Source organism: Penicillium hispanicum, assembly GCF_028827665.1.
Source record: "Penicillium hispanicum strain IBT 35686 chromosome Unknown utg000001l_segment0_segment0, whole genome shotgun sequence".
NCBI classification, from domain to species: Eukaryota; Fungi; Ascomycota; class Eurotiomycetes; order Eurotiales; family Aspergillaceae; genus Penicillium; species Penicillium hispanicum.
Window position 1 is genome coordinate 1,035,525 of NW_026623193.1, and position 24,005 is coordinate 1,059,529.

Here is a 24,005-nt window from a genome sequence, read left to right on the forward strand (position 1 = left end):
TGCGCCAATCACCGCGTGCGACGCGCTGCGATGTCCACCAAGTTGGCCGGTTCTGGGTAATTCGCCAACTCTAGTTGGCGCGTCGATGGGGGGGTAAATGGCATCCCTGTGGCGAGGATGTCCATCGGACACGGACAAAACGAACTCCTATCGGGCCGAGGGGGAGAGTAAGCCTGACGCTTGCAATAAGGCCAACCGGCTGATTCAGTGCGCACCGACGCATCGAGACAGCAGAATATGAGGTCATCGCACAGGTGGCCAACACCAGCTTTACACCTCGGTGGTCTAATTTTAAAATGCAGATGCGGACCGGTCCCGCTCCAAGTAAGGGTCTGGTATCCCTTCCCTTCGATAGAGCCCGGCGTGTCAGACCGTGTTGTTGTGCGCATACCGTAGCTACTGTATGCAGCTGCTGGCGGACAGAGCGAGGCACACTAATTTTTTGCGCGGGGTTAGGAGAAACCAATGTCTTGGTGGAAGTATGTACAAATCATGCGTGTATCAAAGAGTGGTTTTCCGAGGCACGGGACAGAAACAACAGGCAATGGCAGCAGCAGGCCTTTACAACGCCGATGGGTTGAAACCGAGAAATGAAGGAAAGGACCGGAGAAGAGGGATATCGACAGAAAGAATATTCCACCTGCAACCGAGCGGGCGGAAAAGGTGAGCAACAGAGGGAGAGAGAAGGATGCCGAGGCGAGAGGAAATGGTCATCAACTGGGTCCCCACGGCCATCACAGACGCCAACAGTGGTGAGGGGGACGAAGCGGACAGGAAGGTCTCGTCAGCTATTAAGAGAGTCATGGCGGCGTCTCAGAGACCGGGACGGTGCAAAAAGAGCAGGTTCGCAGAACCGTTCGTGAAGAACAAGAAGGAAAAAGCGGAGCGAGGAGCAGCTCGAGAATCACATTATTTCTCTAGTTGCTGACCTGCTGGTAGCCACCGTGCTTCCACTCGCTCTGCTTCCAGTCGTTCTGGAAGTTGTTCATTTCCGTTCGCTGGTTGTTGTACTGGGCATCGTCCAGGGCGTGTTCGAGACGACCCTTCCGGCGCTGGCGCAGGCAGAAGAGAGCCGTGCCAACGATGGCGAGCACGCCGGCTGCGGCACAACCGACGTAGATGCCAACGTGGGCGCCATTGCCCAAGTCGGCCCATTTCTGAGAAAGTGATTTCTTGGGCGGTTTGTTCAGCTCTGTCTGGACGGTCGAGTTGCCACTGGGAGCGGGGTGTCAGCAATGTCATTTGAGGGGATGCATCTCGTCTCATGTTCAAGCAGGATACTCACGAGGCCACCTGGATGCTCTGCCAATCACCCGTCTTGTCACCGTAGGTATACTCCTTTCCGGTGTGGAAGTCCTTGATTCTGAGTTTCTGGACGGTCATGGTGAAGGGGCCCTTCGAGTAGTCGACCAGACCGCCGGCCCACTCAATAGTACCAGTGGCAGCACTCTTCTGGCCGGCAGGCCAGAGACTAAGCTTGACCTGGCAGGGTGTCTGCGGGTAATTCTTGCCGTGGAGGGCCAGAGAATCGTTATAGTTCAGCGTGCGGATAAGGTTGCCATCGATCCACCACTGCAGCTTGTCCTGGTCCCAGTACGTCGTGTAGTTGTGAAATTCAGTGTCGGCGTTAGCGACCGAGTTGATGGTGCCACGGTCGTACGCGGTCGTATTGCCCTTGCCGAAGAAGTTGGTCTGCACAGCACTTGTATTATATCCAACCCATTCCCAGTCAATCTCATCCAAGTCGTCCGACTCGAGCACCACACTGCTGACCATTCCCCCGCCCTTGGCCATCTTGACGTGAGATTCGACCACGCCGAAGAAGATGTAGAAGTTGGACTGGAGCAGCGTGGACTCGCCTTCCTTGGAGACGGTAAACTTGGCACCATCGGAGGTATAGTCGACGGAGCCGGTGCTCATGTTCCAGACGGTGGAATCGAGGGTCTCGTTCAAGTACCAAGTGTGTTCGGCGCCGAGGGCCGGATCGGCCGGGCAGGACTTGTCGAGAGGGTTGCAGTTGGTCGAGGTCTGGGCGACGGCATAGCCGGTCAGGGCCGCCAGTGCGGCGACGGTGAGGAAGTGCCTCATGGCGAAATAGAAAATGGCAGTAGTCGGATCGAGATCACACAATCTCCCAAATGATCAAATTGTCGGCCCTAAAGAAGCTGGCTGCTGACTGCTAGAGGTCCACGCGGACACAAAGAACGGACACGAGATCAAGTCTCGATAGCTGATGCTTGTACTCAAAGAGTGGAAGTGCGAGCGAGACGCACGGTGAAAAGATCGGAAGGTGGAAGGCCACCAGCAGCGCAAGGACCGAGAAGATGTGGAAGAGAGAACGAGAAGACCGAAGAACGGACTTGGGGAGTCAGGGAGTCAGGTAACTCCTGGGCAGAACGCCACGCCCAAGTGGATGCGCGCCATGCTAGTCTAGCGCGCTCCTTGGAGCAGTAGGGTCACACTCAGTCAGGTCCGAGATGCTCAACTGAGCACCGAGTAAGGGGAAGTGTGATGGTGACTCGGGCGCCACTAATCCTAGCCTTGTCTAGCGCGCAGGGTAGCTGCAGCTCACTAGCTGCATTGGGCCTGCGCTAGGCGGCCTCGTGCCTGGCGCTAGGCGGCTTTGGGCGTGGATGCCCGGGCTGATTCGCCAGTGATTGGCTGCTCATGGGGGTCTTCGATAAGCCCGGCAAATGGCTGTGAGACTTTCCTGCTTTCTGCTGAGTACTGCCCCTCCTGCTTCCTTTTCCTCCCGTAATGGTCCTATTTCGTTGGTTTAGGACAGATCCGGTGTTGTACATACTATCCGACCTCCCTCTAGTACGTAAAGTTACACCATATGTATGTACATACATGTACTACTGTAGAATATCACCAAACATATCTATCTAGACCATGTCCAGGAACTATGCCGATCACTCCCTGCCACCCCAGGGTCAGAAGCCAAGTCTTGCCTTAAAATTGGCCCGACTATCACCCTCTATACTGGACACAGCACAAGTGTCCGCACAAGTACAAAGGGATACATGCATCTCACTAGACGAAGCCCCCACCTTGTTGAAATGATGAGGATTATAGGCAATAACGATAAGAATAAATCATGTCTTATCCCCCTTTTCTCACTGCTATTTCTGGCCTCGCAGACCCTCTTCTGCAGAACCGGTTCCCCAACAGACCCGGTGGATTCCCAGCCACCAATCATCGAACCAGCAGAAAGCCTAAGTCAGCCGGAGTGGGTCGTCTTATGGATCCCGGTTCCCATGGGTTTTACCCTGCTCCCCCGGGAAATTGGGAGTTGGGAACTAATGTGTATATATAGCGACACCTTCCACAAAAAATCCTAGCGACCGGTGCTAGCTCCTCCAGAGGCGTCCAGCTATTGTGGCGATTCGTCCATGGCAAGTGGCCGGTCGGGGCGAAGCTTTGCGGCGTGGCACCAGTCCTGAGACCGCCTGTGGAGTGGATGTGGAAGAAAGGATTATCCCAGATCATTCCAAATCGAATCGCTCCACGACTGGAATTGTTGGATCAGCAATCGGGTCACTCGAGTAAAACCCTGTTTGTCCCACCTGTCCGACGTGTCCTGCGGAAGCCAGTTAGGATGTAGACTTACCTAGGTAGGCTTGAGTGAGATTCCCGATATCTGTTGTATGTATGTTGCAATCTTGGAAGGATTCATCATTGCTTAATCAGTTGGATCAGTGCGTTGTAAATTTCCAGAGCTGATTGGTCTTATCAGTCTTTTGGAATAGATCCAACTATGACTTGCATGAGTTTGCCCTGGTATTAGCCCCTCACATTGAGTCGCTCATGCAAACCTGCATCTTCTGGCCTACAGAGGAACTCAGGTGCTCTTCATTGCCTTGGATAGGTCATTGTTCGGGAGTTCAGGGTATCATATGGGTGAAATCACTTCAGAATCCAACCTAGGAAATTCTATAGTTAAGATACCTAATCACCACGGTAGCTGCCAGGCTTACATTGAGATATAGACACAGCTGTGTAAGTCCTAACAAGTTGTCACTTTGGCCGAGTGGTTAAGGCGCGCCCCTGCTATTCCGTAAGGGCGTTCATTCGTGAGCGTAGGTTCGAATCCTGCAGGTGACGAAGTATCTTTTTTTTTGTCTTCATGTTTTCTGATTTTTACTTTAGATTACCACAACCAAAGAAAGAGATACTATAGTAATAAATCTCTATAAATTAGGTATAGCATATTCTGCCTGGGTTGAGAGATTATTCCTCCTACGCTATTCCATAGTCGTATGGTTGGTCCTACAATCTGTCTAATGCCTGATTTGTACATGGGCCAGAGCCATAATATATCTAATAGTGGCAGTATTAGTCAACAAATAGTCACTTTGGCCGAGTGGTTAAGGCGCGCCCCTGCTATTCCGCAAGGGCGTTCATTCGTGAGCGTAGGTTCGAATCCTGCAGGTGACGAATTCTTTTTTTGATTTTCTCCTGTTGACCACGTTTTCTGACGATGAGTTAATTTAAGTGCTGCTTTGGCTATTTTTACTTGATGAGTTTTGCTCCTTTCCCCGTTAGGATTACTTATGGCTGGGCAATGTTTATCTGTCTAGGATAGGATAAGCACTTACTTCTACTAGTGGGATTTATATATATATATATATCCTGCGTTGTAAAGAATGACTAGTGCCTGGTCCAAAAAACCCATAAAAAAGCTACATAGGTAATTGAATATTGATGCTCAACCAGTCCAACTGATATCTTGGACCGCCCGTGGCTTGGAAAGTAATACGAAGCAGCACAGCACTCTGTATCCATAAATTGGCATATTTACCCGTAATGAATGATTCCAAGATGAAGAAAACCAAAAAGCTAATCAGAAGTAAAAGGTCGTTTATTCATCAAGTATGGCGTCGTCAAACAGCGTAAAGTCATGCCATCCGTGAGCCCCAAACCAATCGCCATTTCCAACCCCCCCTCCAAGATTCCCAAGCCAGTGCTGCCAAAAATCAAACACCGCGCCCATCGACCCAGATTCTCACCCAAGTCCATCATTACAACCCAGGTTGAAGCCCTGTGCCAATCACCAATCCCACCTCAAGAGAGATACACCTTTGCCGGGCGTCGCACGTCATCCCGATACCGCCGAGAACTGCTCACTGGCTTCTCGACGTAGTCGACATATGACGACCCACGGCTGCGTCGTCTTCTCCGGCCTCGCGATCGAGTGATCGGAGGACGATAGCCAACGTCTGGCTCGCCGCCGCCACTCCACGCACCGGGAAGCCGGAAGATGCGCCACAGCCAGAGGATCAGCAGTGTGCCGGCAATCGAGCCGATGACTATGCCCGCGATCCCGCCGCCTGAGATCGTGCTTGGGCATCCGCTGTTATCCCCAGATGTACGGGCGGCGAGGAGTGGATTGGTGGGCGCCTGGGCAGGAGCAATCGTGAATGTCAGCTCAGCGATGGCATGGGAGGTTGGACGTTGGAGCCGTGGTTCGACACCGTCGGGCCGTGATCCATTGCGCCATGGAACGATGGTGCGCTTACCATTGACCGTGCATGCACCTCGAGCTATAGTTGCGAGCTTTTGTGGGAGAATTGGCTGCCTGCAGTTTCGTTCAGAGGGAGAGTAGTATAGATCGTAGATGGTGGGGCTCTGCAGCCAGAAGATCTCAGTTCTGTAAGTATAACCCACGAAATGTGAGAATCTGCCAGCTAACGAGACCGACAAAGAGAGGAAGAGCTCGAGGAAAAGTCGCAATAGACTAACAGCCTCGCCACTTAAACCATCCCGCTCACACACGGCACACCCTTCTCACTGCTTCCCCCAACCTCCTCTTCTTATCCCGCGCTGACGTCAAGGGAACGTCGGGCTTGGCGGCCTGGAAGAGCAGCGATCGTCCTCAGCCCGCGACACAAACCGGGCACCTTCTCGCATCCGTGGTGAATTGCACGGTTCTATTGGTCGTGGACCAGGGTTTATCACAGGCGTCAAGCAATCCGGCATCCCCGGAAGTCGCGACGGAGATCGTGTCCATGTAGGAACAAAGCAACAAAGCAGCCCACCTGCCGCATCATGCAGTCATGCAATGCAGATGTCACACAGCTTTTACAATCAAAGAGCAGGACACAGAGCCCCGATTAAGCTGGAGTCGAGTCATCCACCGGCTACCTTGGATTGCGGTTGCGATTGCGATTGCAATGGTAGCGGGCTGCCACTATACAACGCTCTCCACTGGCTCACCCAAGTCCAATGCCAACATTCCCACGCGCGCTGCTTTCAACTCAACTCCACATGTCCTGGGGATGGTGGCACCTCGCCCGTCTCCCACACTCTGGCCTCCTTGCCGAGCTCGAACTCAATGGACCCGCCGTTCTTCATCACGTCGTCGTGCTCGAACCAGTTCTTCGTCCAGTGCTTCCCGTTGATCTTCAAGCTCTGTACATAGTAGCCCTCGTCGAGTCCAGTCGCGGAGATGCGGAGCGTCTGGTTCCCGTTGATGGTCATGTTCAGATCCGGGAACCAGGGGGACGAGATTAGATACACAGGCTGCGTGACAATCGGGTAGATGCCGAGCATCTGCCAGAGGAGCCAGGAGTTCATCGCTCCGGCATCGCTGTTGCCGGGCACGCCGTACGCGGCGTCCTTGAAGCTGTCCGAACGATTAGATTTCCTGTCTGCTAATCGCATGACGGGAAACATACTACTGATACCCGAGGCTGCGGGACTGCATCACACTTTTGTGCTGCTTGTTGATATAGTTGTATAGATAGGGCGTCGCAAAGTCAGGCTCGTTGCTAACAGGACTTGCATGAGCAAGAAGTACGTCTCAGGATGCACGAGCTCGAGGACATACCCAATGTTGATCAACGTCGTGATTCCCGCGCCATTGGCACCCAGGTTCTGAACCGAGGTGTTGGGTTTGAACTAAAGAACCCCAGGTGAGCTATCATGTCTGATACTCGCAATATCCACGGCACATTGCTTACCATCAGATCCAAGCGAGACTCGAACGTGTCCGAGCCACCCATCAACTTGATGAGTGTCTCGAGATCATGCGGCACCACGAAGGAGTATTCTATCCCACCCTTGTCAACATGGCCATCGCTCTTCAACGTGGAGCTTTTGGCATCCACTTACCCCAGGGAATACCCTCGTATGTATACGAAGACCACTCACATCCATAGCAATAAAGCGGATCATACCCGGACGTATTGAATGACCCATTCGCGAACCGCGGAGCCAAGAATCCCGAGAAGTTCAAGCTTTTCACGTTCGGATCCCAGATATTCTGCCAGCCTGCCGAACGATTCAGATACTTCTGCTGGTCACTCGGCCTCTCTCCCTGGGCGACTTGGCTAATAGCAAAATCATTCAGACTGTACTCGACCGTGCGGGAAATGCAGCGTGTGTTGTGGTCCTGCGAGACGTAGCCGAGCTCTTTCCAGTCGTCAAGCGCGCCGCGGCCTTCTTTGGTGCTGGCTGTGAGGTCGGTCTGGTCAAAGGTGTTGTACGGGGTGACCTCGGCATCTTTCTTCATGGCGGCGTATCCATCAGTCCAGTTGATTGCTCCACGCAGGCCCTTGACGTATGCGTCTGCCAGCACGTTGTCGGCGTCGGAGCCGCCCTGAACGAGGCCGTTCCAGTTGCCGGAGCGGCCATCTGGGAGGAAGCCTTGGTATCTGTGTTGAAGCATTGAGGTTTGCATTTAGAAGGGTCAGGGAGCGGACTTTACCTCCAAATGTCAATGAGGCCTCGGATCATAGACTCGTAGTACTCCGGCTGGAAGATGTGGTAGAAGCTGACGGTGCAGCGGAAGATATCCCCTAGACTGGCCGTGAGTGTCTATCGTTGAGATGCTGAACAGCTATGCTTATGCTCACACATGGTGTAGAAATCGTCCCAGAACGGTTCGCCCGAGTCCCACAGCGGATTTTCCCCGGTTCGGTCAGATGGCATCAGGTGAATGAAGTATAGCGAACTATACAGCAGCCTCACATTGGTCATGTTGGCGGAGTCGTCTAGCGACACCTGGACCTTGCTGAAGACGTCCTTGTTCCACTCCTTGACCGCATCGGCTATCGTGTCGTTGAGCTTCCACGACGGGATTTCCCTCTGGATGTACGAGCCAGCGCGTTCTGTGGAGATGGACGAGATGCCCACGCGGGAGGTAAGATGGGAAGCAGGACCATCGTTCCAACTTAGGAGAATGCCAATACGGTTGCTCATTGGCCCTGATGTCACTTTGGTAGTCTGATTGCCATAACTTGGTTGGCTCATGCCCCCATTGGCAAGATTCTGATATCGAGGCATGGGATCTGTGTTGGCACCAGAAAATGTCTGCGCCCGATCTGGGCGCTCGGAGAATTCGCCGTAGAAGTAGACGGTGAATGGTGCACCTGGTTCTCAGGTCGGCGCATGGTCCTTTGGAGCAGCGCTGGCGAACTTACCATTGTTCCATCCCCCGACATAGGTTCCATGTCCACTATACGCTTTGCCATCATCTTCGATCTGGATCTCTCCACCAGCAAAGAGCTGTCCATTTGGATCACCGGGGGACCCAGGCAAGAACTAGAGAGTTGATCAGCGAGACCCGATCTGGGAGTCAATAGTGACAGTATACGCACATGCGACACATCGACAAGAACATGCTTCTCGCCCTTCGCAAACGAGTATTCCATAATACCAGCGTGGCGCGACGCAGACAGCTCGACAGTGACGCCACTCTGGAGTTGCGTCCTGAAGTAACCCACTTGAGCCACGTCTTGGCCAACCTACATGCGCGGTCCAATTCAGCATCTGCAGTCATTAAAGGATATCCGAGTACCCACGCGCGGCTGGCTATAAGTCAGGTTATCCAGCAGATTGACCGGCGCGTCGACGGAGGTCAAGGGCATCTGCGAGATCAACCCATACTTGGGCGAACCTCCCGTTCCACTCTCATGCATCATGCTAACGCCGGTGACATTGCCGTCGGGCGTCCAGCCTCCATTCAGCACAGCAGTACTCCAATTCGCGGCCGTCGAGTCGATTCCCACCTTCGCGACGCCAAAGGGGCGCGCTCCGCCGACGAAGATATCGCCTCCGCCGTATCCAGTGCCGGCGTCAGGACCCTCAGAGCCCATCAGCGCATTCACATACTGTGAGAGGTCGACCTGCGCAGCCGCTGCGCCTGAGAGCAGGGCGGCTACTCCCAGCGCGGGGGCTGGCCGTGGATGCCAGAGCATGGTAGGAAGGACGTAGAAATTGCGAGGCCGGGTTTCACGTAGCGTCTATGCAGTGCTATTCGCTCGAGGTGAACTTGGGAGCAGAAGTGGTTGCGACGCGCTTGCTCTCCCATTTATACATTCCAGAGCGTGAGGGAGATCGGTTATTCCCTGGAGCGGTGTAACCCTCTAGAACGCAGCAGAAGATTGGGATTGGCATCGCCATGCCATTTGGTGATGCTTCTCCACGCCCAACCCCGCATCAATGCGCATCCATGACATGGAGATCGCGGCTGCGACTGGCTCTGCCCGGGGACGGACGAGTGTGCCGCGGGGCTCGTGGGCGCTGAGGCATGGATGATCGGCGAGAATGCCGGATCAGTGTTACATCCATGGGAACATTGGAGTCGCTGAGAACGTTGGAGATTGGAACGAGTCGCAATGTGGGCTTGGTGGAAACTTGCTTGATGACCAGTGCGGCAAGGAATAAAGTGCGGTAATCATCCTCAACACCCTTGGGAATATCCAAGGCCGGCGAGGGCTAGAGCATAGTCGGGCCAACTAATGCACACACTAATTATGTGAGTTCCAGGTCTATTGCTATCATCCACGATCCCGTACTATGATGACACGATATAACATCCAAAGAAACTACAAACAGGAGTCGAGGTGGAGAAGACTGCATCATGTCCAACTACCTTCCAAGATGCGCCAGCCTCGATACCGACTTTGCAAAACCAACCTCTAAATTCAGGCCATCCCAGACGGTATAATAAGCCTTCAGGAGCGGCGACCCTAGTAGCCAAACCGGCCGATTCCCGGCGGGATCCTGGATAGGCTCAACAGGATTGTTGAAAGCAGCTTGGCAGACACCGGGCTTTCCAGGATACTCGCCCAGGTTAAAGAGGCTTCGTGGCAGAGTGAGGTTGAACGACTGGCTCTCACGGCCAACAGTGAATGTCAATACGGGCGCAACAGCGTCTAGGACAGAGCATGGCGCGCCCCACGCGCCGGCTGCATCGATCTGCTTGATCCGTGGGGAGATTTGTCTGTAGATATCGGCCGCGGACTGCTGATCCGGTGCCTGGAGGAATGCAGTGCCGGTATCCAGAGCAGAAAGACCAGCGCGGAATGGTGCCGTCTTACCACCGACAATGCCAGTCGTATAGTTGCCACGAGTGAGGGCTTGCTTGCCGTTGATGTAGAGGGTCTGCAGGTCCATGACGAACGCTTCGGAGAGGGCGCTGATCTCTTTATTCAAACCGACGGAGGTGATCGGCCCCGTGTACTTGGAGTGGTCGATGCCTCCTAGTGTGACTTCCGCCCCCTTCGTAGAGCTAGGGATCATGTAGAAAGAGAAGACAGGCTCCGGTAACAGACCACTGTAGTACCAGGACCAGAAGGTTGGAAGAATGGAGTCGTTGGACAGCGGCGCGACGCCCATACCGAGGATGCCATCCATGGGCACGTCCTCGAAAGCTTGAGGGTATTGGTGGCAGAGTGCAAACATCTGGCGTGAGGCCTCTAGACCCTCCAAGGCCACGGTGTCGGTGACGACACTGCAGTTGGCGGTTTCCGACGTTGCTATCGGGATGGTTGTTGCTCCTGTGCTGAATTGCCGCACCACCTCTTCTCCGGGCAGCGAGGAGAATGAGCGAGACTTGCTGGTATCAAAGCGAGCATGGTGGCCACATGTAGTGCAGTCCTTTGCTGGCAGAACCAGAGCCGTAGAGCCGGTATCGTACATGACAGTACTTCATTGCGCTGAAGGTCAGAGGAAATCCCGATACCTTGGACACGGAGAGGGCTTACAAGGTCTGAGGTGGAGTGCCCACTTGGATGGTGCTGTACCACTACCAATTTCCTCCGTCAGTCATTGAAGTGTTAACGCATCGCGCTTGCATCCATACCTGGAGATCGGTGTGGGTAAACCAATCAGTGAGTGGGACATTCACCACCTCGCTATGCGTGGTTGAGTTTTTGCTGATCCTCGCTGGTCGAATCCGCTTTGCAGCTCGGCCTTCCAGCTTGATCACTCGAGGGAATTTCTGGGCAGGCGACGATGCCTCAATAATGGGGGCCAATGGTAGCAGGAAAGTGCCGAGAACCCATAAATTTTGGAGCTTCATGTTGTCAATACAGAATCCAGCCGTCGAGTGGATAGCCAGAGAAGGAAAGTAAGTGATCGTGAGAGCGCCGGCATATATGTACTCGTTAGTGGATTCGGGTACAGATGGCTGTTACCTAGCTGCGCCTGTATTCTATTATGACTTCGGCCCGCAGAATCCAAGTCATCTAGTGGTGGATCACCATCATGCTCGAGGCCTGCGGTGTTATGACGACATGTAGCGCCTCTCGGGCAAAAGAATAGTAATCATTGTTCGCGTGCCCTGGGACTGAGATGCGTCTGACTGGATCAGGGCCCACTTGGCTCAGAGGGCCAGGAGTAGAATATACGCGCGCCAGTCCGCAGAACGGATGTTGATGGATGGTTGGCTAGTCTAGCAGCTGGGTGGGGGCGCTGCGCGTAAAAACGACGCCGGATAAACGGGGATATAGATGAGTCGCATCAGTGTTCAATCTGCATCAGAAAAAGACCAAGGATCTTAGATCCAAGCAGAGAAGAGGCTGAGAATGGATCCATAATCCGCCTCAAGAAAGGCCAGTCCAGATCCCGACGCGGGCAACTGCAGCCTGTCGTGGTTGAGCTCTACGAAGCTTGAAAGATGGTTGGGGATTAAGGTCGAAGAAAATTCATTCAAATCCAAATACTCCCAACCCATGATATCATCAAAAGAGCAGGCAACCTTATCCAGCCAGGTACCGATCCAGGATGCTGAGGAAAACACAAGACGATGCAACATACATTCTTCACTCATTACCGACCCTCGATATAATCCCTGTTCTCGATGGTGACACTCTTGGTCATATGGTTGACCTTGTAGACACCGACAAGACGAGAGGCAAGTTCGAACTGTGGAATCCGATCAGCGGGAGAACCGACTACCGTCATGGGGTCTGAGTGCACTTACCATATTGTTTCTGAGAGAAATCACAATAAACTGTGCATTCTTTGTTCGCTCCTTAATATAAGACGCAACAATAGAGACCTAGAGCTGTATGAGTGCGAAGGATGCGGACGAGGTGTGGGAGGGATACTCACGTTTCGGAAATCCAGGGCAGCGTCAATCTCGTCCATCACGTAGAGCGGAGTAGGCTTGTAGTGGTGCAAGGCAAAAACGAGCGCCAAACTAGAAAGCGTCTTTTCACCACCAGACAGATTGCCAATGTTCTTCCAGCTCTTCTTGGGAGGCATGACGGAGAACAGGATCCCTTCCGAGAAAGGATCCAGGGAGTCAACCAGCTCCAGCTCTGCATTGCCACCCATCGTGATCATTTGATACATCTCCTTGAGTCGCAGGGAGATGATGCCAAATCCTTCCATGAAGCCGTTCAACCGGGCCGATCGAAGCCCGTCCAGACGAGCCTTGGCACTGTCTCGAGTTGCCAGGGCAGTGGTCAGGTCTGCCGACCGTGACTCGTGCTCGGCAGCACGGCGGCGATACTCGTCAATGACGGAAAGATCAACGGAGGCATTTTGGACCTTCTCTTCCAAGGCAGCGATGACTGCCTTGAGAGATTCCTTGTTCATCGCATCGAGTTCGTCCTTAGTAAATGTCTGGAGCTCGGTCGATCCTTGATCTTCGCCCAGGTCGCTGACGTTCTGTAGAGACAATTTGGAAAGCTTTTCTTCCCAGTAGCGGCTGCGTTTCTGGTTCTCAGCAAGTGCCTTTTGGTTTTCTTCCAGTTTGTTGCGCATTTCAATCTCGGTAGCACGCGACTCATTGAGCTCAGCCACCTTCTCGTCAAGCTCTCCCTTGAGAGCCTTGAGCTCGTCCTTCTTGGTCTCCAGAGCCTGTAGAAATTTAGCATCGCAGTGTTAACATCCTATCAAATTAAGAAGGGAACTCACCTCCTGGGCCTGATCAGCCTTTTCTCTCCAGCCAGAGGCATCGTTGGCTTGGTTCTCCACGTCTTCCTCGAGCTTCTCCAGCTCAGCGGTCATTTGAGCAATCTCTTTCTCAGAGCTGTCACGAGCCTTGGTGTGCTTGGTGATGAGCTTCTCATTCTTGGACTTTTGCACCTCGGCATTGGAAATCTCGTCGTTCAGCATGCTGATTTGCTCCTTGAGGCCATCGACTTTGGCTTTCTGACCACGGAGACGAACACCACCGACTTCCATAATCTTGCTTTGCAAAGTCTGGATTTCCTCCTCAATGCCACTCTTTTGGCTGTTGAGATCTTCAATCTCATTGTTCAGGACCTCAATCTGCTCCTCGAGCGCATTGGCCTGAGACTCGTCGGATTTGGAGGGTTTGTGTGCTGCGCTCAGCTCCTTGACCCGTCGCTGGGCATCGGCTAGACTGCGCTTCGCACTGTCGATCTCGATCATGATCTTCTGGATCTTGGTCTCGACTCGGGGAATTTCCTCAGTCTTCTCCCGCATCTGGGATTCCACATGCCGCTGCTTCTCTTGGAATCCTTGAAACTTTCGCTCCAACTCCTCCAGATCAGACTCAAGCCGTGTCACTTGTTCCTTGGTGGTATCGGCAACTTGTTTTGACGACATACCGCCCCGTGCCACACGGGTACCACCACCGCTCATGGTTCCAGAAACATCAATCAACTGCCCATCCAACGTCACAACTCGCCACCGTCGTGCACCATAAGCAATGCGGTTCGCTTGTTCAAGATCCTTGGCAACCAAGGTGTTCTGCATCACGCTATAGAAAGCGGGCGCGAATTTGGGATCCTTAGGCTTGACGAGATCGAAAAGACGCGGGACACTCTCCGGTGTGTAGATTGTTGACATGTCGCGACGAGGAAGGCGATCCAAGAGAATAAAGTTGGCTCGACCAAGGTTGTTCTTGCGGAGGTAATCGATGCAGTGTTGACCAACCTCCACGGTTTCAACAACCATATTGTCAAGGGCTGGACAGGCAGTAGAGATCGCAACGTCGTATTTCTCATCGATGGTTCCCAAATTGCCTAGGCGGCCATGGAACCCATCAATACGACCAGACTCTTTGAGTCGCATCAACCCTGTCAATACACTGCCGCGATTCTGCGTGCTTGCCAGACTCACGCGTGCTTCGTCGGCCTTTTGGCGAGCACTGGAGACGTGGGCACGAACTTCGGGCTCGCGGGCAGAGTATTTCTTCAAATCGCTCTTCAACTTCTCGACCTCGGCTTCCAGTGTCTGTTTTTGAGCCTGGCGCTCCTCGAGATCGTTTTGTTTGGAATGCAGGGTCTCCTCGATGGTTCCGATCTTTCCCTGCGCCTCCTCGAGCAAGACAGCACCGGCATTGCTCCTCTCGCGGAGAATGTCGAGTTCACTTTGTGCAACGGCGACAGAAGACTGCTTTTTGTTGATCTTCTCGTTCCATGGCTCTAGGGACTTCTGCTTCGCAGCAATTTGGTCTGAGAGGCCTTGGGTTTTGCCCTTAAGGCTCTCACGGATCGAGTTCAACTCTTCCTCCTCCTCTTTCGTCTCCTCTTCGAGCTGCGTTGTCTCGCCAGTCTTCTTCTCGATATCGTAGGTAAACTTTTCGACTAGGCTTTGACACTCAGAAGCGGCCAGTCGGCTGGTCTGCATCGTCTTCTCCAGCTTCTTCTGCTTACCCAGAACGAACTTTTTCTTTTCCTCAAACTTGACGGACTCCTTGTCGTACTTGGCCATTTCTTTCAACAGGGCTTGGGCTTCTTTCTCCATGGTCTCGTATTCACGGACCCCGCGCTTGTAGGCCTTTTCAAGGTCTTTGATACCTGATTCATTGCCTTCATGCTTCTCCAGCTCCATGTTCAAGAGCTCCTGCATTTGAAGAATAGCCTCCTCGGTGACGCGGACATTATCGGCGCATTCATCAATGTAGATCTGGTAAAGAGCAGACTGCTTTTCGGCCAATTCGTTTTCATCGCGAATATATGCCAGTGCTTTATCTTTCTTGTCCTCTAATGAGGTCTTTTCCTTCTCCACGTGCTGGACTCGGTTGTTTTTCTCAACACACACGTCATTCAAGGTTTCAAGCTCTGTGGCTGCCTCATCGATGGGGGTCTTGTATTTCGAGGTTCCGATAATATCTTCCAAGTACTCGAGGAGGCCCTCATCATGTTCATTGGTAGCCTTTGCCTTCATCTGCGCGATTGACTCAACCTCACCCTGTAAGATCAAGAATCGCTTGTGATCGAGATCGATACCCCGATCGCGAAGGAAGGCCGTGACAGCAGTAAAGTTAGTCTCTTTTTTGTTCATGTAGTATTTGCTGCTGTTATTCTTGAATGCTCGTCGAGAAACGATCAGTTGGGAATCTTGGACTGTTTCGTGGCCGCCGTCGGGGAGATCGAGGACTTGTTCAAAGTGGACCTCGACTTCGCAGTAGGGTAGGTCTGGGTACTGGGCAGAATTGTGAATGAGTGCCGAGATCTTGCCCTGTCGCATCTTGCTAGCACGGAAGCCAAACACAAAGAGTAGGGAATCGATCACGTTGGACTTGCCCGATCCGTTCGGTCCGACCACCGACGAGAAAGAGGCATGGAACGGACCAACGACCTGTTTTCCGGCGTAGCTCTTGAAATTGGTCAGAATCAAATTCTGAATGATCATGCGAGGCTTGGCTTCTGCGGGCTCCTCGGGTGCAGGGGCTGCCATGTTCCTGGATTTCATCACAATGTCCATAGGCTTTTCCAACACCGTCGAGTTCGGGTTGATAATCGATATTTGGGACTTGGGCTCGTCCGAGGGTTTAGACGGCGACGACTGATTGACGGCGGAGTCGGTGATGTCGGAGAGAGGCGGTACACTTTCCCGATGAGCCCGCGCTTGAGGCTCTGGCGACGCGGACGGCTCTGGAGTGGGAAGTGAGCCCTTTGCCGGCTTCGGCGTAATTGAGCCACGACTCTTGCGGGGATGAGCCATACTGTGTCTTTTCAAAGCCGCCTGGTTGGAGGGAGAATCCGGATCACCCTCCACAGGCTCGATACTTTTCCTTTTCAAAGCCTGGCTTGAGGGAGATTCGGGGCCAACCGAGGCGACGCTGTCCCCTTCATCGTTCTCATCATTCTCGTCGTCCTCATCCGTCTCTGCGAGCTGAGAAGCATCTGATTCTTCGGCCACCGATGGTCGCGATTTGCGCGCGGGCCGCGCCGTGGAAGGTGTCGCAGGATCGAGAGAGAAACGACTCCGAGACGCCCGTTTTGCTTTCTTGGGGACGGGGGTGTAATCATCTTCCTCGCTTTCCTCATCGCGATCGTCTTGCGTCGAGGCCGTGGGCGTTGTATTGCCGGGGTCCTCAGACTCGGAGGTGTCCTCCACGACATAACTCCGGCGGGGAGCGGCGCGGCGTGAGGGCCGACCCTTTGCAAGCGAAGCCATTATGCGCAGGTCAGATGGGGCGCCTGTTTCATGGGCGCGAGGGGCGATGATGGGGGGGGGGATGATAAAGAAGCTCTCGCAGCAGCCCGGAAAGTGGGTTGTTTACGTCCCGCCCAAACGGGAAAGGCGTCGCTGTTCTGCCACAACACATCCTCACCGCCCTGTAACACCCCCGTAATATTACCCCTCCGCGGAGCTTCCTCTAATTCTCCCAGTCGCAAACCGCCGCGCCACGTTCACCGTCCTCACAATGGCGCAGTGGGCAAGTTTCGACCAGATATTCAGTTTCAATAAGAAATGCCAATATGACTCAAAAGTCATCGACTCCATTGTCACCAACCGTCGTGCGCTGGAGGGTCAGCTCTTCGCTGATCGATTGCTAGGACTGCTCGGCATCAAAGGAGGTACAAGTTGAAGTCCCCAAGGCCCAAGGCTGTAGCTGACCAACATTTCCTTTCCAGTAACCAAAGTCTATCCACCAAAGACTAATGCTGACCTGCGATCCCTTGTCGACCATATTTTCTCCTCCGAACTCGACGATCATCACAAGCAGGCCCTGATCTACTATATCCTCAAGGACTGCAAAAATGCGCCGCATGCTGCATCACAGTTTGCAAGCTCCTGCCACTTGCCAGAGAAATACCGTCTTTTCATTGAGGGATTGTGGCATATGGATCGCCTTGACTTTAGGGTATGTGACTTGTGTTGCAGAGAGGCCGGAGTGTTCCCTAACCAGTGCATGTCGACAGCGCGCAATCGAGTACCTTGCCGAACCCTCCCTCATTCCCACCTTCCCGGACGAAATACTCTATGCTCTTACTCTGTCCAAGCTTCCGAAGCATGAGAGCAGCCTCGCCATTGCCTACTATCATATTGCCGCACCTCCTCTAGCCACAGAAAAGGTCCAACGAGCCTTTTTCGAGACACTCTGCCGGTCCAATGTGACCGAGGCCTTTTACTTCACTCGTAAATATGACGAATTTCATCGCCACCGTTACTTTGTCCAGCTAGTCGGGTTTGTGCACAAGACCGCGGCTGGCCAAACACGGAGCAAGCGCGCAATAGAGCTGGTCGGGCTGCCATTGGATGAAGACGAGGAGGGTTGGTTTGAGGAAGCCTTGCTGCACGGAAGCGCAAGCACATTCCCTGGGGCAAAGGATACGTTGATGATGCGCCGCCTGGCAACCGGGCGGATGGAAGGGCTCGCAGGGGAACTGGAGGCATTGGGCGGCAAGAAGGTAGATGGGCTCAACTGGGATGACTTGCGCCAGAGCATGCGATATACACAACCTGCATACCAATCCACTGGCGCTGCATCGGAATGATTTTTTTTAATGTGAGATGGGACTTACAATTGGAGTCACGGATTCGAATAAAGCTCGGTTCTTTTTGTGAATGCATTTCCATAAATACCGCTTGTAACTAAGTGTGTTGCGAATGCAGCAATAACGGAAATATGCCAATCTATATATTGAGTCGTATCATGTATATTGGTCGCCGTGACGCACAATTACATGGCTCCTATATTTAAACGCATATTTCCTGAACCGAGAGCATGATAGCATGCCAATGTCACTGTCGTGCGGATTGAGCTCTGTCGGGGCGATAACTCCGGCGCCGATAAGATTACCGGCGCCTCGGAAAAACCGCTTTACTTCCTGCTCACACATGCTGCCCATACCCTCAGCCGGCGCCTTTCTTTATATTGACCTCTTCAATTTCACATCTATCTGCTATTCAACTCAGCTCTCCTTTCACTAAAGCTGCATCTGGCCTGAAATCACGTTTTCGCCCTGCAGGTGGACCGCACCGAGGCCACATCCGCCGCGACTTCTCCGAATTGATGCGCTGATTGCGACACAATGGTGATCTGCACTTACTTCCAGCAGGGACGATGCAAGTTCGGAGGTATGTGTGTAATTCCTCGAATGAAAGGAATTGGCTGATTATTGTCTAGAACGCTGCAGGTATGAGCATCCTGGCAGAGCAACGGAGGGCTCATCGGGCAACCGATTTGGTGTCCTCTCTTCTGACGGATTTGGAGGTAAAGATCTCGTTCCCCCACTATCAGTGGCCCAAGGATGTCCCAATATGGGCTGCAAATGTCCATGTCTATATTGCATCATCCTGTTGCTGTGCTGTTCCCATACCCAAGAGACTGGCCCTCAATTTCCCCTTTGTTCTCTAAACGGAGCAAGATTATCCCCGTCCTCTTTCTTCAGACACTTTCAGATACCTCACGGCATTTTGTATATCATGATAGAGTTACTAACGCCCCTCCTCGGACAGGCCAAGCTTCCAAAGCCAATCAACAACAAGCAGAGTGAGCACCACCCATCGTGTCTTCGCTGAACCCATATACTAACCAGGTGGCAGCTATGGCGTGAATGCAAGCGACATCAAGCTCGATCTTACTGCGGGCAAGGGTCGACCTGAATGGGTCTTCTCAGCATATGCCCCTGTGCGCACTGCTCCGCGGCAATTGTTCGGTGGACCCCAGCGTGAGCAAAGCATGGAAGAGATGCGTCTTCGTCACTATGAAGCTGTAGCTGCTGGAAACATGAACCAGGCTATCCAGGAGGCCCAGGCCTTATGGCAGGAGTCTGTAAAGCAGATGGACGCCGCACTCAACGATCTCCATGGCGCTGCCAAATACGTCATTGATGGTGCCAACGAGCACCCGAACCGCATCGATATCACCGAGGGAAAGACCGCCCCCGGCACGCAACAGCAACAGCCACCTAGTCAGTCTGCCTTCGATCAGCCGCCAAGAGGGAGCCTTCCCTCGGCTTGGCTAAGGCCTGGGCAAGAGCGTACAGCCTTTGGACAACCCTCGGCAGTTGGACAACCCTCTGCATTTGGCCAACCTTCTGGCCTTGGACAAAAACCTGCTTTCGGACAGCCAACCTCCTTTGGGCAGCCATCTACTCTTGGACAGGGTAGTGCCTTTGGCCAACCCTCAACCCTCGGAGGAGGTCAGGCTGGGTTTGGAAAGCCGGCGTTCGGCCAGACAGGCTTTGCTCAGCCGTCGACTAATGCGCCTGCCTTTGGCCAGACTAGCTTCGGCCAACCCTCAGCCCCTGGACCGGCTGCACCATTCGGTACCCCAGCTGGTCCCTCGCCATTCGGTCAAGTTCCCCAGAACCAGCCTGGTCCTTTTTCCACCCAGCCTGCTGGCCAGCCAACCCCGTCACCGTTCGGCCAGCCGGCCACACTGCAACCTTCTGGGCCAACAGCGTTTGGTCAGCCATCAGCCCCGGGTGGGCTTGGTGGCCAACCTGTCCAGAACGTGTCACCTTTTGGACAACAGCCACAACAGGCACAAAAAACCCCATTTGGACAACCATCTGTTCCAACAAATCCATTTGGTGCCCCCTCCCAACAGCCGACTCCATTCGGCCAACCCGCTGCACCTCAAGGCGTGCCAGTTACAAATGCGAACGCTGGCCCCCGCGCATTCATGAAGATCGATAACCCCAGCGAACTGAATCCTCTTCCAGACTTGCAGGGTGAGACGCGACGCAACCCGGCCAATAACCGCATCGTGATGTGGAAAGGCCGTCCTGTACAGTACATCGGCGACGTGCCTTGCTACTTACACCCCCAGGACAACAAAACCTACGTCCGCATCAACTTCCCTGACGGACCACCTGACGCTGCTACGTTGCGTGATTCTCAGGGCAAACCGGAAGAGTACACTCCGGAGATTGAGGAGATGTACAAATTCTATCTGGAGAACGGATACTTCAAGGATGGCGTTATCCCACCCGTTCCGCCGAAGCACGAGTATATCAGCTTCGACTTCTAATCCGATTCTTGTTTGATTGATTCCCTTCACAAATTGCGCGATATCGAAGACCCTTGCGTTTAGTGGTCGTGTTTTCTCAGAGGATGGGCCGGCAGCAGCCGAGATACAAAATGGCGTTTTCGGAGTCAGGCAAGCCGTGTTAAATTCACTCCACAGGCTGAATAATTTTATGCAGCATGATTACGATAAGGAAAACTACAATAGAACATTGCGATCTACGAGAAGATAAAGCCATTATTTTCTCAAGATGTTTCCATTTTTTTGATTTCTCAGGTCTAACGGGTATCAACAAGGCCCAAGGTGAGACTTGCAGTCAATCTAGCACTTCGGCGCTACCGGCCTAAGCACGGTACGATCCAATGAAGCTAGTTTCATAACCCTCCCTGATCCATTGCAGCGCTATCAAGGGTAGTGCATTTAAGCAGCAATGGTGACCTCAACCTCAACACCAGCCTCGATGTTGATGATGATCTGCTTGACAGTCTCGGTGGGGGCGAGCAGGCTGGACGCAAAGAAAAAGAACCAGTCAGCCAGACATTCTCTCCAATGAAACGGCTGATCTGCAATGGACACCAGACCGCCGTTGGGAGGGGCAAACTCACTCAATCAGACGCTTGTGGATGCGCATCTCGTACTTGTCCCAGGTCTTGGAACCCTCACCGTTGGGGGTCTTGCGGGTGGAGATGTGCAGGGTCTTGGTGGGCAGACGGACGGGGCCCTTGACCTGGAGGGACTTGGAGCGGGCACGGTCGATGAGCTCCTGGCACACCTTCTCGAGCGAGGCGACCTTGCGCGAGGTGAGGGTGATACGGATCTTGTGGACCTTCTGCAGTGGGAATTAGCATCTTGCACAATGAAATGTCGGTGATATTCGCTATGACTGGTGGCGCAATGCGACGGCGACAGCGACAGCGACAAAGGTATGCGACATGACGGAGCGGAGTTTAGAGCGAATCACGTACAGGGCCCTCGCCGAAATCCTTCTCGGGCTTCTGGAAAGACATCTTGAGTTTTGGAGTTTGTTAAAAGGGCAAAATGCCAATCAAGACCTGAACTGCAGGGTTCGGTAAGGTGATGATGGCCGGTTGGAGATTCGGTGCGGAGCGAGAAAATCGTCGAATTCAGTGCGAAAATCTTGGCGTCTTCGGTTATCTGACGCTAGGCCTATTTGGGGGATTGCTGAGTCATCCTCGTTCGGGGACCAAATGCAGCCATGACTATTGTGACGCAGTTACAGTCGGGTGGCTTTTGCTTTGTTTATCTTTCTTTGTATAATTTCAGCATTCTTTTCTTTTTCATTTTTCTCCTGGAGTAATTTCACCTTCTTCGCCAACCATCCCACGCCGCAATGGCGGAGTTTCCACCGCTGGCTCCAGTGCCCTCCCCCGCAGTGAGGAGGACCATTCCCTCCGACGACTGGGAGGCCTGCTTGGATGCATGGATGGCGCTGCTGGGAATTCGGCTGAATGCCAGTGATCAGCAGTTCAGAGATGCAGCAGTCCAAGACCTTCCGGCTGTCTCGTTCCTGGGGTCTTTCTATCAACATGCCGCCGCGGGTGACAGCGACCTACAGCATGGACCCAGAGCTCGAAAGTTACGGAAACTTTGCTTTCTCGCCACCAGACGATATATGCTTGGCATCTCTAATCCGCCAGATGGTCTTTTAAACTGGAGGCTTCTTGGTAATCTATGTTGCTGCTTTCCGTCCAGCGCTGCATTGAAGACAACTCTATTATCTGCGTGGGCTATGCATCATGGCCAGATATCATCAAGCATAGAGAAGGCAAAATCCATGGTAATTAAACAGCTACCTTCGGCTAGCTCATCACCCAACTCCGAAATCATCTCGGATATCAGAAGATTGACAATCCTGGCCTCATCATTGCCACCTTGCGGTCAGGTCCTGATGGCGGGATCTGATTTTCTCGATACACTATCAGAAACCTATCAGGCACCAAAGACTCGAGAAGAACTGCGCAAAATCCTGGTTGCCAATCTCTACGTTGGACTGGTCGCATTATTGAAAGAACCATCGACCAACCTGTCGTTACTGCTGGATCAACTCTTCAGCCTCAAGGCCGCAGCCGGAGTTGGCGCACCCAAGATGAAGAAAGAGCCTACCATTCTTTCAGATCTTGTCTGCAGCTCTGATTTACTCCTGCGGCTAGAAAGATATCTCACTAGCCACCCACAAAAACGCGGACAGGATCTGCTCGCCAGCTTGCGCGCGTATCAGATGGAGTCGAAACCTCTCCATCACCGATACCAAAGGCGAAAGAGAGTGGACAAAGGCAAAGGAGCCTCGTCAGGCCTCGAAATTCCAGATGAACTCCATGCACACAAGATGTCCCTCGTCTCGCAGGTCCAAGATCTCTTCCCAGACTTGGGCTCTGCTTTCGTCGTGCGACTGTTAGACGCTTACAGCGACAACCCAGAAACGGTAGTCGCCCACCTCCTAGACGACTCACTCCCTTCAGAACTTCACGATCTCGACCGCTCCGAACAGCTGCCCCCTCGGACAGAGCAGCCACAAAGCCATCTAGCTCCCCGACCAACTCCACCCGCAATCCCGTCGCCGCCGCTAGAGCCGATACCAGCCCGCAAGAATGTTTTCGACAAAGAAGTCGACATTGCTGAGCTCAGCCGCTCAGGCGATGCACAAGGAAAACTCCGCTTCGGCCGCGCCGACCCAGACCTCACCGCCGACGCCGTTCTCGCAGACCGCAGCCAGCACGCCACCAACAAGGCGGCCATCTTATCCGCGCTAGCAACGTTCGACTCTGACGATGACGAGCGCGACGACACCTACGATGTCGCTGACGTAGGCGGCACCGTGGACAGTGCGACGGCAGGTACAGATGCCGACGCCGACGCCGACGCCCGCAAACGACAAGCTGCAGCATCTGAGAGCCTTGAGATGACTCTGTTCCAGGCGTACAAGTCTAACCCGGGAATCTTTGCGCGGGATTCGACGACCCGCCGCTCACAGCCCCGCGCACAGCTCAAGCGCGAGACCAACATGACGGACGAAGCCATCGAAGGATGGGCTGTCATGCTGGCGCGGGATCCGAAGCGTCTCGCTAGGCTTGAGGACCGGCTTGCTGTCGACGGTGGCGGAGCTGGGGGTGGTTCGTTGAACCAGCCACAGTTGGCACCCACGTCGTATAGAAAGCCGAAGCCGACGGAAGATGGCGATGACTCTGCAGATGAAGACGATTCTCTAGGATATAATTCTCGTGGAGGGAGGGGTGGAGCTGGACGAGGTGCGCGCGGAAGAGGACGGGGAGGGAGAGGTGGACGAGGTGGACGACCGCCGCAGGCTGGGGAGCAGGGACAGCAGAATCCTGCGGTGGCGCATCAGAGGAAAGAGCAGAATAAGGCCAGTCGGGCTAATCATAACCGGCGCCAGCAGCGTGCGAAGAAGATTGCGCGAGGAGGCGGGCTGCCTGGCTGATATTTTCAATGAAGCATATTTCACCTGCATAAGAATTGTGATGAGTCTTCTATTTCGCTAGATGCGTGGGATAGTGTCCGATCTCATAGACTTGGCTACTGAAAGAGTACTCTACTCAACGATGCACGA

General features: G+C 53.5%; 8 protein-coding genes across 8 annotated transcripts; 3 read left to right on the top strand and 5 right to left on the bottom strand.

Moving 5' to 3' along the window:
• Positions 1 to 917: 917 nt before the first annotated feature.
• Positions 918 to 2,088, bottom strand: N7459_000419 (glycoside hydrolase family 16 protein; the record flags this gene model as incomplete). Its single annotated transcript, XM_056939604.1, has 2 exons — positions 918 to 1,215; positions 1,286 to 2,088. 2 exons carry the CDS (start codon positions 2,086 to 2,088, stop codon positions 918 to 920), a joined length of 1,101 nt encoding a protein of 366 aa, XP_056803884.1.
• Positions 2,089 to 5,067: 2,979 nt separating this feature from the next.
• N7459_000420 (GH92 family glycosyl hydrolase) lies at positions 5,068 to 9,203 on the bottom strand (the record flags this gene model as incomplete). Its single annotated transcript, XM_056939605.1, has 11 exons — positions 5,068 to 5,631; positions 6,292 to 6,628; positions 6,690 to 6,773; positions 6,833 to 6,903; positions 6,966 to 7,054; positions 7,117 to 7,658; positions 7,712 to 7,802; positions 7,860 to 8,375; positions 8,427 to 8,547; positions 8,604 to 8,750; positions 8,808 to 9,203. 11 exons carry the CDS (start codon positions 9,201 to 9,203, stop codon positions 5,068 to 5,070), a joined length of 2,958 nt encoding a protein of 985 aa, XP_056803885.1.
• Positions 9,204 to 9,444: 241 nt separating this feature from the next.
• Positions 9,445 to 11,311, bottom strand: N7459_000421 (pepsin-like aspartic protease; the record flags this gene model as incomplete). Its single annotated transcript, XM_056939606.1, has 4 exons — positions 9,445 to 9,723; positions 9,925 to 10,936; positions 10,995 to 11,035; positions 11,093 to 11,311. 4 exons carry the CDS (start codon positions 11,309 to 11,311, stop codon positions 9,445 to 9,447), a joined length of 1,551 nt encoding a protein of 516 aa, XP_056803886.1.
• Positions 11,312 to 12,060: 749 nt separating this feature from the next.
• smc4 (condensin subunit SMC4) lies at positions 12,061 to 16,614 on the bottom strand (the record flags this gene model as incomplete). The annotated part of the gene is made up of 4 exons (XM_056939607.1): positions 12,061 to 12,156; positions 12,215 to 12,292; positions 12,346 to 13,098; positions 13,156 to 16,614. 4 exons carry the CDS (start codon positions 16,612 to 16,614, stop codon positions 12,061 to 12,063), a joined length of 4,386 nt encoding a protein of 1,461 aa, XP_056803887.1.
• Positions 16,615 to 16,864: 250 nt separating this feature from the next.
• N7459_000423 (ELYS family protein) lies at positions 16,865 to 17,939 on the top strand (the record flags this gene model as incomplete). Its single annotated transcript, XM_056939608.1, has 3 exons — positions 16,865 to 17,018; positions 17,076 to 17,305; positions 17,364 to 17,939. The coding sequence occupies 3 exons, from the start codon at positions 16,865 to 16,867 to the stop codon at positions 17,937 to 17,939; spliced, it is 960 nt and encodes a 319-aa protein (XP_056803888.1).
• Positions 17,940 to 18,476: 537 nt separating this feature from the next.
• Positions 18,477 to 20,422, top strand: N7459_000424 (FG-nucleoporin nup42; the record flags this gene model as incomplete). The annotated part of the gene is made up of 4 exons (XM_056939609.1): positions 18,477 to 18,522; positions 18,572 to 18,658; positions 18,904 to 18,937; positions 18,991 to 20,422. The coding sequence occupies 4 exons, from the start codon at positions 18,477 to 18,479 to the stop codon at positions 20,420 to 20,422; spliced, it is 1,599 nt and encodes a 532-aa protein (XP_056803889.1).
• Positions 20,423 to 20,839: 417 nt separating this feature from the next.
• S10a (40S ribosomal protein uS10) lies at positions 20,840 to 21,426 on the bottom strand (the record flags this gene model as incomplete). Its single annotated transcript, XM_056939610.1, has 3 exons — positions 20,840 to 20,924; positions 21,025 to 21,248; positions 21,385 to 21,426. The coding sequence occupies 3 exons, from the start codon at positions 21,424 to 21,426 to the stop codon at positions 20,840 to 20,842; spliced, it is 351 nt and encodes a 116-aa protein (XP_056803890.1).
• Positions 21,427 to 21,770: 344 nt separating this feature from the next.
• On the top strand, positions 21,771 to 23,876 carry N7459_000426 (ASCC2 family CUE domain-containing protein; the record flags this gene model as incomplete). The annotated part of the gene is made up of 1 exon (XM_056939611.1): positions 21,771 to 23,876. One exon carries the CDS (start codon positions 21,771 to 21,773, stop codon positions 23,874 to 23,876), a length of 2,106 nt encoding a protein of 701 aa, XP_056803891.1.
• Between the last annotated feature and the right edge of the window lie 129 nt (positions 23,877 to 24,005).